This window comes from Phascolarctos cinereus, unplaced genomic scaffold, assembly GCF_003287225.1.
Source record: "Phascolarctos cinereus isolate Bilbo 61053 unplaced genomic scaffold, phaCin_HiC Scaffold_3;HRSCAF=262, whole genome shotgun sequence".
NCBI lineage: Eukaryota > Metazoa > Chordata > Mammalia > Diprotodontia > Phascolarctidae > Phascolarctos > Phascolarctos cinereus.
Window position 1 is genome coordinate 36,483,898 of NW_027555736.1, and position 20,425 is coordinate 36,504,322.

Sequence of the window (20,425 nt, forward strand, 5' to 3'; positions counted from 1 at the left end):
AAGATATTGACAAAATTCATAAGGAATTGATTCAAATTTATTAGAGCTATTCACCAAGTGATAAATGGTCAAACATTATAAACAATAATTTCTTAAAGTAAAATATCAAAGCTACAAATAGTTATATGAAAAATTGTTGCAAATCACAAATAATTAGAAAAATGAAAACTAAAGTAAATCTCACACTCATTTAGCAAAGATGATGAAAGAAGAAAATGACAAATGGTGGAGTCACAGAAAAATTGGCACATTAATATTATGCTGGTTCAGTCCTTCTGGAAAGCCATTTGGAATTGTGCCTCAAAAGTCAGTAAACTGCATACCATTTCAATCAGCAATTTCTCTCTTAATTTTAGTCCCTATATACATCAGAGAAACATGAAAAGGACTCATATTTACAAAAATACTCTTAGTAGCTTTTTGTTGTAGTACAGAACTGGAAACTGAGGGGCCTTATCCTTCAGTTTGGGAATAGTTAAAATAATATATTACATTCATTTGATGGAATACTATTTTACCAAAAGAAATAATGAAAGGAATGGGTTCAGAGAAGCCTTGGAAGAATTGTATAAACCGATGCAGAGTGAAATAAGCAGAACCAGGAGGTCATTTTATATAACTACAACAACACTGTAAAGACAAAATCTTTGAAAAACTGAATTATTTTGATCAATGCTATGACCAACATTGCTTTGAAAGGACTTATTTTGAAGTGTGCTGCTCTTTTTCTGACTAAGAGGTGACACACTGAATATGTAGAATGAGACATGCATTTCTGTATGTAGACAATGTGGGATTTGTCTTTAGCTTGAGTATTCATGCTTATTACAAGAATTTTTAATATCCTGAATTCAAGTGGCAGGAAGAGACAATGTTTCTCAATTGAAAAATAAAATAAAATAAGAAGTTGGTTATACACTTTCTGCTCTAAAGACAATCTTTCTCTTGCCCTCACTTCAAGTGCTGAGCTTCCCTGATGGTCAGAGCTTTTCTTTTTCTGAAGTCTCTAATTAATTGCCCTCCCCTCAGGCCTAATCACCACCCCTGCTGAGTAAAATTGGCAGCACTGTACTCTGCTAACATCCCATCTCTGGAAGAGAAAGAAGCATTGTCTTCTACCTCAGTTTCTCTTTCTGCTCCATTCCCATTTCAGTCAGAGAAATGAGATTGTCACTCTCTAAATTTCAACGAGGCCAGTGACTTCTGACTTCCCTAATTCTGCTGCATATTACCCTGAAATTTGCTCTGTCCGATTAGGATAAGATGCTTTGTCTACTATGGCTGCGAGAAATTTCCCCTTTTTTCATATTCAATATCAAGTATTTTCCTTAATGGATGCCTTTTAAAAAAGCCTATATTTCTACTGCTTTACTGCGCCTGAAAGATTGTCACAAAAATGTCCCAAATGGCTTTCTTTGAAAAGTAGACAAGTCCTGATTTTTCCATCCAAACGTTTCAAAATGTATTAAGCAAAACTAAATATCATATGTTTCAGTGACAATGGGAAAATGAACATATTGACAAACTGTTGGTGTAGCTATGGGTTGTTTAGGCAGTCCTGAGATCCATTTGGATCTATCATTCCCTAATTAGTAAATCATATATGTTCTTTGGCCAGTACTCCCAAAAAATCAATAAGAAGAAAATATGCAAAATGGAAGTTACATTAAAAAAAACTTTATTGATTGTTTTGGATGGCTGCAAAGTACAGGAAACTGAGGGGCTGCTCATCAACTTAGGTATAGCTGAACAAATTATGGTATGTGAATATAATAAAATTTTACTATGTTTTGAGAAATGATGAAAGGGACAGCTTTACATCTAGGAAGACTTTATGAATGTATGCCAAGTAAAGTGAGAAGAACAAATTTGTATAACAGCAAAACTATGGAAAGACAAACACCCTGCAAGGTTAAAGTACTCTGACCAATGTAAAGACCCACCATGATTCCAGAGAAACTGCAATGAAACATGTTGCCCTACTTACGATAGGGAGGGGATGGACTCAATATATAGAATGGGATACACGTTTCTGGCTATTGCCAAAGCGGGGATATTTTTGCTTGACTAAGTATACGTGTTCCAAGAGTTTTGTTTTTCTTTTTTTCCCCAATATGTAGTAAAGATGAGAGAGGAAATACTTTTTGTTATGAAAAAAATTTAATTAAACTTATAAAGAAATGCAGTACCTTTGAATAGAGCATAATAGTTTATAAGTAGGGATATAAAGTTGTCTCTTTATGACAATAAACTCACCGGTTTGTTTGGGTTCGGGGGGTGTAGCTCTACAACTTTTTACCAGCATTCAGAGTGTACCTCCCTGGAAAGCATAAGATATTTTTTAGAAATATAGAGGAAATGAAACATTTCATCTTGGAAAAAGTGAAGGAGCATCAAAAGATGCTGGACCCCAGCAACCCTCAAGACTACATTGACTGCTACCTCTCCAAAATGCAACAGGTAGGAGCACCTTGCTCACTGACCAAGGCTGACATTCCAAGGGTTCTTGCAGGCCACTCTCTTCAAAGCGCAGGAAGGGACCTCTGAGAGTCTCAAGGTGTCCATGTTCCCTAGGGATGCCGTTGGCTTTCTGGTAACTGGGCTGTAGTCTTACCTCTATCTGAACTCTGTATGGGAAATGAGATTGGAAGAGTTGTGCTGTGCTGAGTGATGAGCTGCTGCTCTGGGCTTTCCTGTTTGCAGGAGGATATTGTTTTACAGAATGATAACTGGAATCAATTAATAAACATTTACTAAGGCCTACTGTGTGCCAGGTACTTTAGTAAGTGCTAAAGATACAAAAGAGACAAAAGAGAGCTCCTGGCTTCTAGGAGCTTACAATCTAACGGGGCAGATAATATATAAACAAATACAAAGTAAGCTCTAAACAGGAGAAATGGGATAAAGAACAGGACTCTCAATTCATTCTTCACAAATCTGCAAAGTTAACATGCATGAAATGGAAGACTCACTTGGTCATTCTTATGCTCCAGAAGCTTCAGGGCTCCTAAGACACAACACAAATTCATCTGTTTGGCTTTTAACACCCTTCACAATCTGGCTTCAGCCTCTCTTACTAGCCCGGTTATGCATTTCCCCCTCACACCCTCTGTGGTCCAGGCAAACTGGCCACCTTATTGTTCCCTGAACGTGCCTCTTTGCCTTTATACATTCTGGCCCCCATGCCTGGAATGTTCTCACTCACTTTCCTCAACTCTTAGCAGCCCTAATGTCCTTCCACACTTAGCTGATACCTCCTTTAAGCAGCCTTCCCCTATTTCTCCTTGTGTTAGTGTCCTACCCAAAAATCTTTTTGTATTTATTTTCTATGGATCCCACGTGTAAATATGTTGTATACCTTCAATAGAATGTAAACTCCTAGAGAGTAGAGACAGTCTTATTTTTATCCTTTCTTTTTATATTCCCACTACCTAATGCTATGCCTGACACATAAGAGATATATCTCACGTGTTTGTTGATTGAGGGATTTAAAAACTGACAAAAATGTTAAATAGCACAGACCCAAATGCTGGTCATTGAAATATTCACTAGAAACCTTCTTTCAGCTTGATAGCAAGACCCTCCCTAGATGTATTACCATATTGCCCCTTTTGCCTCTATAGTTTTTGCCTTTATTTCAGTGACCCTGAACCAATGGCAGATTTTTTTTTTTAAAAATAGTGTTGAATTGACTTAAAAGCATAAGAGTATCGATTCCATTGCTTAAACTTTTCTCTTTATTTACCTTATGCTTGTCTGATTTGAAGTTTTTTAGGTCACATACCTGATTCACTTTGAGATTCTTTTTAGGAAATGCCTGAAATACACCTTTTTCTGTGAGGTTATCTTCTTTTATCAAATATTTATATCCTCGCACCCAATGAAGTAAAGACAAACAAAATTCTTGTTATCACATGAGCACGATCAAGCAAAAGACATTTTCATTTTGGCCGTGTCCAAGAATATCTGTCTCATTTTACATACTACTCCAACAACTCTCTCTTAGAAGGCAGGTAGTATTTTTCATCACTGGTCTTCTGCACTCATGATTGATAATTGAGTGGGTATGAGTTCATTAATCTTCCAAAATTTTTCTTTTTTCAGTGTTGAGACTGTTAGCCAATCTTATTTTGTGCATGATTAAGCTCATATTTGCAGGATTAGTTATTTAGGTCAATAACACAATCTCCTTTGATTTTAATATTATTGTTTTCCAATATCTCTTTTGATTCTTCAGAGAGGAGGAGTAGTCCTGACCTATTCAAATTCCTTACCTTGATGAGTGAAGGGCTTTATTTACATTGCCCAAAATACTCGTTTAGTGTTGAAGATCCAGTATTCAATCATTACATTTTTTGATGTATTAAACTTGGTGCTTCTTTCTGTTGGACAGCCTCTGAATTCTATCTATATATTTTATTTTCTGCTTTTAACAATTGTGTGTTTTTCATTATGGAAGTTCTATATTTGGGATTTAAAATGAATTCTATGCTTCTAAGATATAGAAGATCCTTAAATTATTTCATGTCCTATCTTCAAGATCATTTTGGCTTGTAGAGAGCCAATGTGTTCCAATATTGTTGTCTCATATCAAAATTTCTCTGTTTTCTAGTACGAAATCAGCTAGTTTCACCTTAAAAGAATCTAGACAGCCTTAGTAACATTGTTCATCATATGTTCTAAATTGTCTATCACTGTTTCATTTTTGAGACCTGTTAATTCAACCTATTCTTCATCCTTATTTCTCTTTTTTTTTTTTAATTCTTTAGTCTGGTAAAATACTTTAATAATCATAGCTATGGCATTTATTTCACACTTCAAAAATTTTAAAGCACTTTACAAATATCATCTCACTTGTGCCTCATAACAACCCCAGGAGGTAGGTGCTATTATGATCCCCATTTTAGAGATAAGGAAACAGATTCTAAGTCCAAATCTAAGATCCGACTCCAAGTCCACTACGCTATCCATTGTGCCACCTAGCTGTCTCTAGAGAATTGTTTCTTTATTTTTGAGAGTCCTATAATACTCACTGCATTGTTTTCTCATTTATCAGAGATGCTTGAATAGCTTTTTTTTTTTTTATTATATAGTCAACATGCATTGTTTTATACCCTGGTCCATCTTACTTGCTCATTTTCCCTTGAACTTCATGAGTTTCATTGCCAGTTGATTCTTCTTCTTCTTCTTCCTCTTCTTCCTCTTCTTCTTCTTCTTCTTCTTCTTCTTCTTCTTCTTCTTCTTCTTCTTCTCCTCTTCTTGTTCTTGTTCTTGTTCTTGTTCTTGTTCTTGTTCTTGTTCTTGTTCTTGTTCTTCTTCTTCCTCTTCTTCCTCTTCCTCTTCTAAGATGCTGTCTTTCTTTGTGGTGAAAATATCAATATAAGGAGTCATTTAGCAGGTCATTAAGGTTTGAAGTGAATTACTTGATCAGGTCCTCTGTATACTGTATATATCACTGATAGTAAATAGTGAGCTGAAAGGGATCCAGTTCTCTGCTGTTCCCATATGAGGAAACTGAAGACCTGAGCAATTAAATGACTTTCCTTTGGACGCACATATGCGTCTTAGCTGAGGATAAATTTAAATCCATATCTTCCCAATTCAAAATCTAGTATTCTATCCACTATGTCGTATTGTTTGAGGGGAAGAAGGTTGCCTGGGATGGGCAAGCCTTTGGTTGGACAGTGGAAGCCTGAAGGTATTAGGAAAGTTCTAGTCTCTTAGCATAGGGAAAGAAAGGTGGGAGAGGGCTCCTAGGACATAGTTTATATACTTTGTATGGTTACTGATGGCTTTCACTACTGTCTCTCATTACTTCATTTATTTTGTACCTCTTCTTTAGGAAAAAGATAATCCCCAGTCTGAATTTGACTTAGAGAATCTAATAATGACTGCAGCAGACTTATTTGCTGCAGGAACAGAGACAACCAGCAACACCATAAGATATGGCCTGCTGCTCATGCTGAAACATCCTGAGGTCCAAGGTAAAGTTCAATAACAGCCGTGCTTACAGGCCAGGCTTGCTTTCCCAGCACTGTACTAGCTCAAAACCTGGCCCCACATTTCCATCTTTTAGATTTGTAAGATTCCCACAGGCGTATTTTAGAAAACAGAACACTTGGGCAAGACCTGATAGTTGTTTAAGTATGTGAAGTTCTGTCATGGGGAATTCAATTCAGTTTAACAAATATGGATAAAGCTCCCACTGTGCACCCTCAGTTCTATGCTTAGCATACAAAGACTCAAATGAAACATCCCCTTTCCTCGAATGGCTTACATTCTGCCAGGGCTGATTCTGCTGGATCCAAACAGGCAGAACTAGGCCTAAGCCATGGATCGCAGTTACAAATTGACAAATGGAGACATCATGTAAGAGAAAGACTTGTCAACTATTAAAGTTCTCCCGAAGCTCATTTACTTGCCTAGGAAATAGTGAGGTCTTGCTTACTGGAGGTTCTCAAGTAAAGGCAAATAAAGGGTGACCCTTTATTCAGTCCATTAGAAACAGGAATCTCATTTAAGTATGGATGGCCCTAGGTAAAAACAGGTTATTTCTAACACTGAGATTCTACGCCTCAGCAACTTAGGATATTGAGACAGGAGCTGAGGTACATACCTGGTGAATGGTTTAAATCACCAGCAGTATCAAATTCATATGAAGACATCTACTTTCTTTCACCATAATAATTGGCATCAATATAAATTATGTAAGGTTTGCAAATCACTTGATATATAGTATTTCATTTGATGCCCCCTAAAGGAGGTGCAGTTTTTTTTTCCATTTTACAAATCTTGGAATAATAGATTAGAGGTATAGGGAATATTAGAAGACAGGTAATTAATGATCCCTATTTTTCAGGTGAAGAAAATGAGGCTCAGACAGGTTTAATGCCCTGCCTGAATTTATGCAGATGGTGTCTGAAGAGGAATGCAAAAACAGTTCTTCCTGACTCCTATCCACTAAGGCACAGAAAATTATCCCATTATTGCTGAAAAAGTCATTGCTTCCTGCACTGTGTAGAAATAGGATACTGAGTACATCTGAGAATCATTTTAGGTCATATGATCAGACAGATATTCCACACAGGCTCTGTGAAGCATTTCCAAGGGACCAGGAAGCTTAGTGTTATTTGTGTTTTTGTTCCTGCAGCAAAAATTCAGGAGGAAATTGATCATGTGATTGGACGTAATCGAGTTCCTTCCATAAAGGACAGACAAGATATGCCCTATATGGATGCTGTGGTGCATGAGGTGCAAAGGTTCATTGACCTCCTCCCTCTCAACCTGCCCCATGCAGTGAACCGGGACATCCATTTCCAACAATATGTCCTGCCCAAGGTCAGTAATCATGGGATCATGGGATCCAGTTTTGGAAGAGAGCTTAAATATCATCTGGTCTAGGGATAACATTTTAGACATGAGAAAATCGAGTCCCATTGTCATGATATCATGTGAAGTTCTCTTTAAAGCAGTCTTTTGTTACATGAGGCTTACCTGGATGTTGTGCTGAATGAAGAGAGGAAAGTGTATACTTGGTTCTCCCTGCTTCTCATTCACCGTGGCAACATTTTGGAATGGAAATGTACAGGGAGAATAACAAAGTGAGATTGTTCAAGTGAAATTTGTGTTTATTTCATTTCCTCTTACTAGACAGTGAAATGGATTGTGTAAATACTATTGTCTGTCCCATTGTGCAAATGGAGACACTGGGTCTCAGGTCAAATGATAAGCCCAAGGTCATTTAAAAATGATGGAGCAGAGACTAGAACCTAGGTCTTTAGATCTAAAATATTGCTTTCTTGGGGGTACTAAGTAAGCATTGATTAAATTAATTGAATTAAATTGAAGTTTCCTAGCAATGGTTGAGCAAAACTATTCTTCCTCCAAGAAATAAGAATGGAGCATTCCACCTAATTTCACATTTAATATGCCCCATTGAGTGCATTGTTCAGTTACAATCATCAAAACTCCAGTAAGACCCTACTATGTGAGAATTGCTGGTCCAAGTGCTATTGACACAAGGCAAGAATAGGAGGGTATTTTACGATTGAGAACTTTGGCTTCTCCTGGAGAGAGCACAATTTGGAATCAGAAAAGTATATCCAAATATTTTTTTTCCTTTAGACCCAAGCTGTGATTTGATTGGCAGAGTGGCTTCTTGCTGAAGAAACTCCTTCAGGAGGAAGCCTTGTCTGCCCCAGAGGCTTTAAGCATTGCTTGGGGTATTGACCATTCACATGTCCTTCCCAGAGTCTTACAGGCAGCAGGTGTAGACATGAAGTGTAGACCAAGGAACTGATGGTGGAGAGCACAAAGAGCTCGGGACCTTAGCCAAGTCTTCCTGTAGGAGGGGGTACCCAAGTCAATCTTTGAAGAAAGCTGGGCATTCTAAAAGGCTGAAGTGAGCAGGGGGTGCCTTCCAGGCATGGGACATGGCCATCATAAAGGCATGAAGATCAGACAGGGAGCCTTGCAGATGGGGAACAGCAGTTGGACCAGTTTAGCTGGAACTCCAAGATGGGCATGATGGGGACAGTAACCTGGAAAGCTAGACTGGAGCCTATACAGATTCTCAATGGCTTGACAGCCCAGTCTATACCCTACCCAAAGCAGTGTACCTTTTGTACTAGAGACAATAGGGAGTCACTGAAGATTTTTGGTACTGGCATATAAAGGATATTCATGACAATAACTGACTCTGCCCTGGAATTTCTTCCCTCTAGGGCACAACAGTCTTCCCCCTGCTCTCTCCAGTTTTGTATGATGACAAAGAGTTTCACAACTCTGACCAGTTTGACCCCCAGCACTTCCTGGATAAGAATGGGAAATTCAGGAAAAGTGACTGCTTCGTTCCTTTTTCCATGGTAAAAAGAAACCATTCTCATCTCTACCTCTCACTCTAAAAGGAGAATCCTGTTCCCCCTCCCAACCTCCTCTGCCTGAGCCTCCTAAAAGTTTTTCAGATCTCATGCTACTCCACTGTGGCACATGACACACTGTCTTTTCTAGTATTCCCATGGTTTGGCTTTTTTGTTTGTTTGTTTCTCAGAACCCTCAAGAGATGAGCTGAGCCTCTTGAGTGGCTTTCCAGCTCTCTTATTTCAAGCTAGATTCATTTCAAGATCCACTATACAAGGGCTTGGTGTGGGAAGCATGGTGTGAAGAGGAAATCCTTCCTTCCCCTAGTGACCATTACTGGCTGAAATATAACTCACATTAATAGTTCTCGTCTTTTCTGCCCATCTACATCTTTCTCTTTTGCTCCTTTTCCTATGATTGTACTGGTCCAATGAGTCTGTTTCACTTTGGCTAACACTGATATTCCTTGAAGGTTTCTAAACATAATTTTTTTTTCCCCTAGGAAAACGTTCTTGTCTTGGAGAAGGCCTGGCGAGGATGGAGTTGTTTTTGTTCTTTACCTCTATTCTTCAGAATTTCACTCTCAAACCAGTTGGAGACCCAAATGGAATTAGCATCAACAAGAACCATGCTGCGTTCGCCAATATTCCACCATGTTACCAATTATGCTTTCTTCCTCGCTAAGGAATAAGACAAAGTTGATTTGGTAAATTAGCTAGCTATCTTCATCTTCTGGACTCAATACTCTAATGTTTTTGACTGGAATCCCCTTGAGGGAAAGAAAAATTCACACTTATTGATTAAAATGCTTCTTAATTTCCAGAAGCAAGGCAGACTGGCAGAGTGCCTTGCATATAATTTTGTAATTAGGGACTGCCTTTTAGATATTTATGTGCAAACCTTTCCCGAATGTCTCCAGCCATATTCTGATTCACAGCCTGAATTCCAATTTTAGGATGTAGATGAAGATCTATAAAATATTTCCCCAGAAAACCCATATTAATTTGTTCTTTTGTTTTCAAATACCCTTAGGGCTGATCTTCTTTTGTATTATATAGCTCTTGTTTGTGAATTTGGGGTACAATAAACATCTTTGTTGCTAATCACGCCTGATGTGCAAACACGTGTCTGCACTTCCATACTTTGAGGATTCATGACTTCAGAAACAGTATGGTAATATGGAAGGAGACCTGATTTTGGGGGGCATATTACGTGAGACCAGTCCTGTTACTAATGCTAATAACTTTCCTAGCCCTGGACAATTCATTTCACTATTTAGTCTCACATCAAATTCTTTTTCTCTGCAATGAATAGACTACATGGGCTTAGAGTACCCTACTGACTCTCTATGCTTTGATCAGTGGAAATAGTTGATCCAGCCATCCATGCTTTAGTGGACCATTTTCAAAGGTTATATTCAGAGGAGAACCATCTCCTGGTGACAGCTACACTAGTGATGGACTTCTCTGCTATTGGCTAGGATGGTCACCAAGTGACTGAGTCATCATCCATTGATGGACCCGTAACTTTCTAGGTTTGCAGAATCTTCTAGCAGGGGTGGGGAACCTGCAGCCTGGAGGCCACATGTGTGAGGTCCTCAAATGTGGCCCTTTGACTGAATGAATCTAGACTTCACAGAACAAATCCCCTTAATAAAAAGGTTTGTTTTGTAAAATTTGGACTCAGTCAAAAGGCCTCACCTAAGGACTTAGAAGGCCACATGTGTCCTCAGGATGCAGATTCCCTAACCCTGTTCTAGAGTTTAGGTACCAACTACTTAAGATCACCATGCTACCACTCAAAACAGTACATCAGTCTGCTAAAGACTTATGATTTTGTTAGTTAAAGTCCAAGAGCAGGTGAGAACCCAATTATAACTCAGTAGCTAAATCTGAGAGTTGTCTAAAGTTCTTAGACATCATGGTACTTGCCTCTGGCCACATAGCTCTAAATAAGCAAAATTCAGACCGATATTTTTCAGACTACAGGTCCAGCATTATAACATGGCATCCACTCTATTTCCTTTATTTCAATGCCTCCCTGCTTTTACAGTTTTTTCACTCCCTGTCTTGCCTCACTTTTTTCCTTTCAGCATCCTTACCAATAATGAATCAGTTCCATCTTAAATTGACATCAATGTCAAAATCCCTTATTTTCTTGACCTATGGAGACATGCATCACTTACCAAATTCCAACAACCACTTGCCTTGTCTGTAACTGTAGGCTTGCTACTGAACACAGAACTTTTCTGTGACTCATTATCTCCTGTCTTTACCACCTAGTCTAAGATTTCTCTTTTATACTGAGTCCTCTCACATTATTCCCTTCCCCCTTACCAGAATTCTGAAGTCAGTATAACACTGAAAAAAATTTGAAAATATCTATTGATAATTTATAATTTTCTACAATTCTATATTCTAAATCACTTCTGCATCACACACACACACACACACACACACACACACAAACACACACACAACTCCTTTCTTTCGTTCCAGGATGGTAGAGGGAGGTGGAGGAACAGAAAAAGGAGTTAGCATGTTTCCATGTAACTATCAGCCCCTCTACTCGGATCCCTAATCAAAGCTCCTTTCTCCTCTGATAGCTTGTGCCTTCTATCCTCCCTTGTTTTTTCTTAACTTTTTGTCTCTTCATGTCAATTGCTTCCTTCCCTACTGCTTACAATCATGAGCACATCTCCTTCATTCTTAAAAGGAAACGAAGAATCCAATCCCCAGAGATTCCCTGACAGGTTCTTATTGTCTCTGCATTACTCAGCACTCTTAGTCCATCAAAAATGATACAACATGCCTTTTTGAATATGTGCTGGGTTAACAACGTCTTTTCTGCCTCAGTGTAGGAGGAAGGCACAGGACATCTCAGTCCTTCATGACTGGCTTTTCATCTTGAAAGTGCAAGGGTACTGAGGCACACATGGCCAATAGGAAACGTACCTGGCAATCTCTCTCCCTGCTCTGTTCAACTCCAATTATATTGCCCCTCTCTGCTTACTCCTTTGTTACATGATCAGTCTCCTAGGAAAATGATCTATCCATTGGCCTCTACTTTCTCACCTCCTACTTAACTCCCCTCCCCGCAATCTGTCTTCCATTTTCATTACTAAAAAGAAACTGCTGTCTCTGAGATCAAAGCGTCTTTTAATTGCAAAATTCTGTTGCTTTTTCTCAGTCTTCATCTTTTGACTTCTCTGAAACTTTTGATATTATTGACCACATACTCCTTCTGGGCCAATAATTCTCCTCTTTGGATTTCCTTGACATTGTACCTGTCTTCTAGTTCTCTTCCTCTTCCCTGTCTGGCCACATTGTGGCCAAGATCACTTGAAAGAGAAGACTCTGCTCTATGAACGAGTTTAGAGCTCTATGGCTGGTAAGGGTGAGACGTGACTGGGAGCAAGAGCCATGACAAATAATCGTTTAGCTGTGCCAGTGAACTCATAGAAACAGTGAGAACCATAATCAGCAATTCTGACATCAGAGGAAGAAGCACCAAGTGACTTCAAAAGCACTTTGAATTGCCCAGGACATTGCACTGTATTGAAAAGACAGAGACCCTGGGAAACTGCAAAGGAAACCGCTGGAGTAAGTAAGAGACCAAGACCAAACCAGAAAGGAGCTCCAACGGGATGGAGCCAATTTGTCAGAGGAGAGAGATGAGGAAGACATCAGCTATAGGCTGCCCAGTTCACCATTCATTCTTGTGGACTAGGCTCTAAGATCCATTGTTTCCACTTACTGAAAGAATACTCATGTTCTCCTCACCCTCTCAATGTTGGAGCCCTGGAACAAAGCCCAGCCTGGCTCACCTTAGTTACAGCACATCTTCTGTATTTGTGACTCTCTCATCCAAGATACAACAGTCAGTAGGTTCTAAAAGCAAAGCCTGTTTTCACTTGTCAGTCAGTCCGAGGTCTTCTGCCCCAATACTTCTAAAAGCAATCTCTCTCTACAGCTGTGACCTTCCCTCACTGATGGCTAGGATAAAACTAGTGACTTTTTGGAAACTGAAGATTTTTTTTTTTCAAAACGTACCTTGCCTAATGTTTAATTCATTATCCTCCACTTTTTTAAAAGCCCTTATTATGTTCAGGAAAGTGACCTATGCGCAAAATTGCTAAGAAAACTGAATGGCAATGCGTCTCTCCTCCCCAGGGGAAACGATTCAGAAAGTCCCATCAACACTACAAATTTCAAAGAATCAGTAATCGAAATATTCAGGTCACACGAGAAAAGAAGATGAGAATGAAATGCTAGCTCTTTTTAAAAATGTGGGGAGCAGCAAAAACTACCCACATGTTCCTAAACATTGGCATCTGGCCTTTATCTTATAGCTTTAGACAACGTTGCTTGGGCTGCTAACAGGTTAAGTGACTTGGCCAGGGTCACCTAGACAGGACATAAACCCAGGACCATCATGACTCCAAGGTCAGCTGTTATTTCCCTCTATTATGCTGTCTCTTGTAGTACTTCTCCCACCTGCCTCATTCCTCCTCAGTTTCCTTTGCTGAATCTTCATCCAGGTCATCCCTAGCAACCATGGGTGCCCCCCAAAACTCTGTTCCATGCCCTTGTTATTCTCTCTATATAGTAGGGGCTCTTAACCTGAGGTCCAACGACCTATGAAGAAGGTCTATGGATAGTTTTAAGGATATCCGTGGACTTGTTCATAGACAATTTCACAATACCTGAAAGCTATGATCAAAAAAAAAAAAGAACCTTGATACAATAATAAAAGAAATACTTAAAGAAAATTGTCCTGAAGCATTAGAACAAGAGGGGAAAGTAAAAACAGAAAAGATCTACCAATCATCATCTGAAAGAGATCCTATGAAGAAAATCCATGAGAATATTATAGTCAAATTCCAATTGGACAAATTTCAGCCTTGATGTCCCATATACATCTTGAACTCAACACGTCCAAAACAGAAATATCTTTCTCCTTAAACCTTCCCTTCTGAACTTGCCTATTAATGTCGAGGGCACCACCACCCTTTTAGTTACCCAGGATTGCAATCTCAGTGTCATCCTCAACTCCTCTTGCCTACTTATCTCCAATAGCCAATCTCTTGATGAGTCATATTATTTCTACCTTGACATCTGTTATATACGTTTCCTTCTCTCAACTCACACAGCTACCACTCTGATTCAAGTCTTGTTAGGTCATTTCTGACATCATGCAATAAACTTGTACTCAATCTCCTTCACTTACCTTTCTTCCCACTTCAATCCATGTTGCTAAATTCAACTGCCAAATAGATTTCCTAAATCACAAGTCTGATCATGTCTATAAGAAACCCCAGTCATTTCCTATTACTCCCAGGATCATATATAAAATGTGCTGGTTGACTTTACAGTCCATCATTACCTAACCCTGTCCTACATTTCCAGTCTTTTCATTTTTCTTTTTCCTCTATACACTTAGTCAATAAATTTAGTAAACAATATACTCAGTCAATAAACATTTCTTAAGCACCTACTATGTGCCAGGCTCTGTGATAAGTGTTGAAGATACAAAAAGAGATAAAAGACAGACCTTGCCTTCCCTGGAAGAGATCTCTCTCTCTCTCTCTCTCTCTCTCTCTCTCTCTCTCTCTCTCTCTCTCTCACACACACACACACACACACACACACACACACACACTCACACAAAATATATATACGATAAACATGAAGGAATTATCAGAAGGAAGGCACTAGAATTAAGAGTTTGAAAACCTTCCTGTAGAAGATGGGATTTTGAAGTCGCTTGGTGCTTCTTCCTCTGATGTCAGAATTGCTGAAATCTAAAGGAAGCAAAAGAAAAAAAGGCGATAAGTAGAGATGAGGAAGGAGACCATTCCAGCAGTGTGGGACAGCCAGAGAAAATGTCTGGAGCTAAGAGATGGAGTGTCACCTTTGTGGGACAGCCAGAAGCCCAGGGTCACTGGACCAAAGAGTATGTGTTAGGGAGGAAGGTGCAAGAAGACTGGAAAAGCAGGAGGTGGTTAGGTTATGATGGGCTTTGAATGCCAAGCAAAGTATTCTGTATTTGATCCTACAGGCCATAAGAAGCCACTGAAATTTATTGAGTGGTGTGAGCGTGTGTGTGTGTGTGTGTGGTGTGTGTGTGTGTGTGTGTGTGTGTGTGACTTGATCAGACCAGCATTTTAGAAAAATACTTTAGGGGTTGAGTGGAACATGGATTGGAGTGGGGAAAGAGCTGAGGCAGGCAGATCCAATAGCAACTTGGATGCAATTTTCCAGGCATGAAGTGATGAGGGCTGGTCTCAGAGTAGTGGCAGTGTCAGAGGAGAGAAGGGGATGTATGTACGGATGTTAAAAAGGTGAGGTGGAGTAGAGGGAGCATTCCAGATTAACATTTGAACATTCCCCCTCCAAACAACTTGAAAATAATGTATCAAATTGAATTCTGGAGTTGCAAAGCCAACAAAATTTGAGGTGAGACTTTTCTAGTCCAAGACAGTTTGGTATGTCAGAAGGAGAAGTCTGTGAATACTTATCCAAGAAGCATGGTAACACTTATATGGACTTATGCAGAATAAAAAAAAACAGATGAGGAAAACAATATACACAATTATTATAATACATAAATGGAAAGAGAAGGGAAAGAAGGAAGGAAAGGAAAGGAAGGAAGGAAGGAAGGAAGGAAGGAAGGAAGGAAGGAAGGAAGGAAGGAAGAAAAAGGAAATGGATGGGAGGGGAAGAAACTGAACATTGTATAATTATAATTACCAAGGTTGACTTTAAAAAAGAGGTGAGAACATACACCCCCCTCCCTGCTTTGCAGAAATGGGGGACTATGGGTGTGGAATACTGCATATTCTGACAAATGCAGTCGATAATATGCTGCTCAGTTTTTCTCAACTGCTTTTATTTCTCTTTCTTTTTTATTTCTTGTTACAAGAGATGACTTGCTGGATGCCAATAAATTTAACAATGTAAGTGAAGTGGAATAATCTTCACAAAAGTATCAACTGCCTAGATTAATAGAAGAGGAAACAGCATATCAAAATAAACTGTTTTAGAAAAAGAAATTGAGGGGCAGCTAGGTGGCACAGTGGATAGAGCACCGGCCCTGGATTCAGGAGGACTTGCATTCAAATCCAGCCTCAGACACATAACACTTACTAGCTCTATGACCCACGGCAAGTCACTTAACCTCATTGCCTAACCCCTCCCTCCAAAAGAAAAGAAAGAAAGAAAGAAAGAAAGAAAGAAAGAAAGAAAGAAAGAAAAAGAAATTGAACAGGCCATAAATGAGCTTCCTAAGAAAAGAGGATTAGAATCAGATGTATTTACAAGTGAATTCTACCAAACATTTAAAGATCAATTCATTCTGAATCAATTATAAAGGCTGTGTGAAGGAAGATGCTATCAACATCTAGAGAAGGACATGATAAATAAAAGTTTGTATTGTATGGTTTTATATATATCTATATCTATATACACACATGTATATACACGTACATATATACACACATATATACATATACATACATATATACACACATATATACATACGTGTATATAAATACACATATATATTAATTGTGGGTTGGGTTTGGTGGGTTGGTGAAGGAGAAAATAATAAACAGTATGGAGAAGAGAACAAAAGAAACATCGAAGGAACCACAGAAAATTGGTTACTTTGAAAATGATGCGTAGCACTAATTATATCGCTTCTTTTTTGAAAAAGTAACTGTAATGAGAATTTACAGTCTTATATTGAATCCTCTCCTTATGTTGTGCTGTGTACACGGAAATGTGTTTTTTGTTTTTGTCTTTTGGTATTTAAGTTCAAAATTAATAAAAAAAAATTCAAAAAGAGAGATGAGTTGCTTAGCAAGGGACCAGAGAAGGATAGATTCTAAAACGGGGGCATTATAAAAGTAAAGAATATCAATTTATAAATTTATAAAAAGACCTCCTGTGCAGCTAGATAGAGAGCTAGGTGTGGAGTCAGGAAGACATGATTTCAAATCCAGCATCAGACTCTTACTAGCTGTGTGACCCTGGGAAAGTCACTTAACCCTGTTTGGCTCAGTTTGCTCATCTGGAAAATGAGCTGAAGAAGGGAAGGGCAAACCACGTTGCCCCGAAAACCCCAAATGGGGTCATGAAGAGGCAGACACAACTGAGCAACAAACAACAAATGAAGAGTCAAACTTTGCTCTTGACTTTTCTCGGTCACTAAAATAAAGTAATATTAACCACGTAGAGCAGAAATTTTAAAAAACCCTCACTTTTCAAAATATTTATTCACCTTTTAACTTCACCATTAAAGTGATAAGACAACAGTTCCAGCTTCCTTCAAAATACCAGATTTATCACTGACTCCTCAGTCCCACTTCTTTCCTAGAAAACATAATAAACTTTGGGCACACGGTCACAGCCACATTGTGCGATGACCGACTTTGATAGACTTAGCTCTTCCCAGCAATGCAAGGATCTAAGACAAGTCCATTGCGAGAGACCCCCACTGGCAATTTTTGGCCTTACTTTTTTAGGACAAGTTGCCTGCAGGCTTTTTGGCAAGAGAACTGTGACTAGAGAGGTTGTGCTGCCCTCTGCAGGCCAAGTCGGGAGCACCTTCAGAAGCAGTCCTGGGCAGGGCAAACTTGGGTGTCTGAATTTCAGAGACACTCAAAATTTCAGAAGTGAAAAAAGCCTTGTAGTTCATCCATTTCAACCTATCCTTAAGCATGAGTCTTTTCTGAAGTGTCCTTGACAAGTGACAAGTATTCTGGACTTTGAAGACTTTCAGGAATTCACAAACAAGAATACACATATGTGTAGCCTTAGGGGGCTAGGTGGTGTAGGGTAGAATGTCAGGACCTGGAGTCCAGAACACTTGAGTTAAAATCTTGTTTTAGAAACTCCCCCGTATGAATTGTGTCACCACGGGCAAATTGCTTAGCCTCTTTCATCCTCAGTTTCTCCATATATAAAATGAGGATTATAATAGCATCCACCTTATGAAGTTGTTTTAAGGATCACTTGAAATAAATCAGATGAAATAACAGCTATTAAACACTTTTTGAACCTTAAAGTGCTACCTAAATGCTAGCTTACTAATGTGCTCATGAATGCTAGTTCCATCCCTCTAGAGGCTCAGGCCAAGATATCCAAATTTTCAGGGTTAGAAAGGCCCTCATAGGCCATACCCTCTCTGAAGCAGCCTGTTACATTTTGGGACAGTTGTAATTTTGGAGAAGTTTTTCTTTCCAGTGAGACAAAGGTCTGTTTCCCTTCATTGTCTCCAGTTCCTCTCTCTGCATCTAGCAGAACAAATCTATTCCTTCCTCCTCATACCAACCGTCTCCATGAAGACGTCTTCGTGACTTGTTAGAAATGGAAGAGGCTATAGAGGTCATTTACAGATAAGAAGGCTTAAGACTGGAGAGGCCCAGGATCCTGATCAAAGTCATAGAGCTATTGAGTGGTGGACCTCAGACTTGAATCCAGGTTCTTTCTCTCCAGGAGAATGCAAGATCATGACAATCCAAGGAAGAGCAGACATCTAGGAAGAGGAGGGGTAGTCAGCAATGTCAAGTACTGCAGAGAGCTCAAGAAGGCTAAAGACCAAGAAAAGGCAATTGGACTTGGCAAGGAAGAGATCACTGTTTATCTTAGAGAGATCAATTTCAGGTGAGGTGAGGCTAAAAACCAAATTGAAAGATGTTGAAAGGGAACAGGAAGAGAAAAAGAAGCAATGAATGTAGTTTTACTGTGTAAGGGAGGAGAGATATTGGAGAGTAGCTTGAGAGGCAGGTAGGGTAAAGTGAGGAGTTTTGAAGGTTGATAGAGATCTGTAAGTAGTATGGAAGGAGCTAGTGGATCAGGAGAAATGGACAATCAGATAGAGAGAATGGATGATGAAAGGGACAAGCTCCCCATAAGAGAGGGAGGGGATAGGATGAAGGGCACAAGGGCACACACTCTCCCTTCCTTCATTAACCTAGGGTTCACTCTCACTCTCTCAATGTAAGCACACTTAATGAGAAAAGTAGACCTGCATAGGAATATTTGTGGGATGTGTAAATATCTGGTAATGCATACGACAAGTACAACTATATGAAGGAGTACATGGAATCTTGTGGCAACTAGGTGACATTATAATGCATAGATAGCTGGGCCTGAAGTCAGAAAGTGCTGAGTTCAAATCTGGCCTCAGACACTTAGCAGGTTTTTGCAACAAAGGACACATTTTTCTCTGATTCTGGAACAAAGAGAGGGTTAATGGGGAAGTTATCTAGAGTGTAGAGTTGAGTAGAGAGATCTTGTGATGGATTGCCTCAATCTTTTTTGTAAAGAATTTAATGAGGTCATCTGCTGAGCTGGAGGGAGAAATACACGGGGTTGGAGGAGAGCAGAGGTTTGGAACAGCTATTTTGGGTAGCAGGATAGAGAGTAGATTAGGTGAGAGCAAAAGATGGGCTGGCAGCATTGCATTTTAAGACACCATTGTTGGACCTTCTCCATCTGTGGTCGGTAGCACAAATGTTCGTGCAGAAGGCAGATGGTAGAACAGTCCAGGCCTGGGCTTTGGAAACTGATGAGTAGCAATAGGAGAAGGGACAAGGGACACAAGCATAGAAGACAATGTAAACTTGGACTGGTTAATTACCCAGCTATCTGATGGGTGGCATTTTGAAGGAAAGAAAGTGAAGTCAGAGTAGCTGTAATGGCCTTGGAAAACAGAGAGGAGTGGAGTAATTAGAGGCCGCCCTTAGAATGAAGAATGAGGAGGGGAGGAACAGAGAAAGATGGCTGTATGGTAGAGTAGAGCGATAGACTCAGAGTGAAGAAAATCTGGCTTCAAAACCTACCCTTAATACTTACAAGCCATGTTTCCATAGGTCTGTAAACTCTTTGTGCTTCAGGCAACCCTCTGATCATTTTCTATGAAGTTCTAGGTGGATGATGACCTCCATGGATGCTTCCAGAAAATGACCAGTCTCTGAAAGTATCTCAGACACAGTTGTGTTGGTCCCACACTATTCTAAGCTTCTGACACTAGGGTTTTGGTGTTTAAGTAAAATCACGTTGACATATACATAACAGCTAGCATTTCTATAACTGAGGGTTGTCAAGTGCTTTATGTATGTAATTCATTTGATCCTTAGGACAAGCCTATGAGGTAAGGGCTATTATCCCCATTTTACAGATGAGGAAACTGAGGCAAGCAGAGGTTAGTTCACTTGTCCAGTGTCCCATAGTTTAATGAGTGTTTGAGAAAGGATTTCAACTTAGTTCTTCCTGATTCCAAATCCAGCATTCTATTTACTATGACATCTAGCTATCACAGGAACACAAGCACACTCTGAAATCCACTATAATAATAATAATATCATATTTACATAGCCCTATAAATATTGTGAAGTGTTTTAAATATGATTAAATTATATAAATAGTTTGAAATTAAAAGAAATTCCCTAATATGAGCACTCATATGCGTTCTTCATTTGGGGCATATGTTTATGTGTTTTCCTAGGGGAACATAGCTTCATTCCTAGGGAAATGCTCAGAGCAAAAATCACAGAATC

The 20,425-nt window shown here is 39.2% G+C and overlaps 1 protein-coding gene across 3 annotated transcripts in view; it reads left to right on the plus strand.

The window, feature by feature from the left end:
• LOC110200600 (cytochrome P450 2C23-like) overlaps positions 1-9,965 on the plus strand; it is a 28,164-nt gene extending 18,199 nt beyond the window's left edge. The window contains exons 5-9 of one of the 3 annotated variants that reach the window (XM_020975975.2): positions 2,284-2,460; positions 5,843-5,984; positions 7,151-7,338; positions 8,724-8,862; positions 9,359-9,965. In XM_020975975.2, coding sequence (XP_020831634.1) covers positions 2,284-2,460; positions 5,843-5,984; positions 7,151-7,338; positions 8,724-8,862; positions 9,359-9,543 — 831 coding nt within the window. In that variant the 3' untranslated portion in view covers positions 9,544-9,965. Of the gene's footprint in view, positions 1-2,283; positions 2,461-5,842; positions 5,985-7,150; positions 7,339-8,723 lie in introns of all 3 variants that reach the window. The other 2 variants (XM_078150770.1, XM_078150771.1) reach the window with 2 other exon arrangements.
• The last annotated feature ends 10,460 nt before the right edge of the window (positions 9,966-20,425 follow it).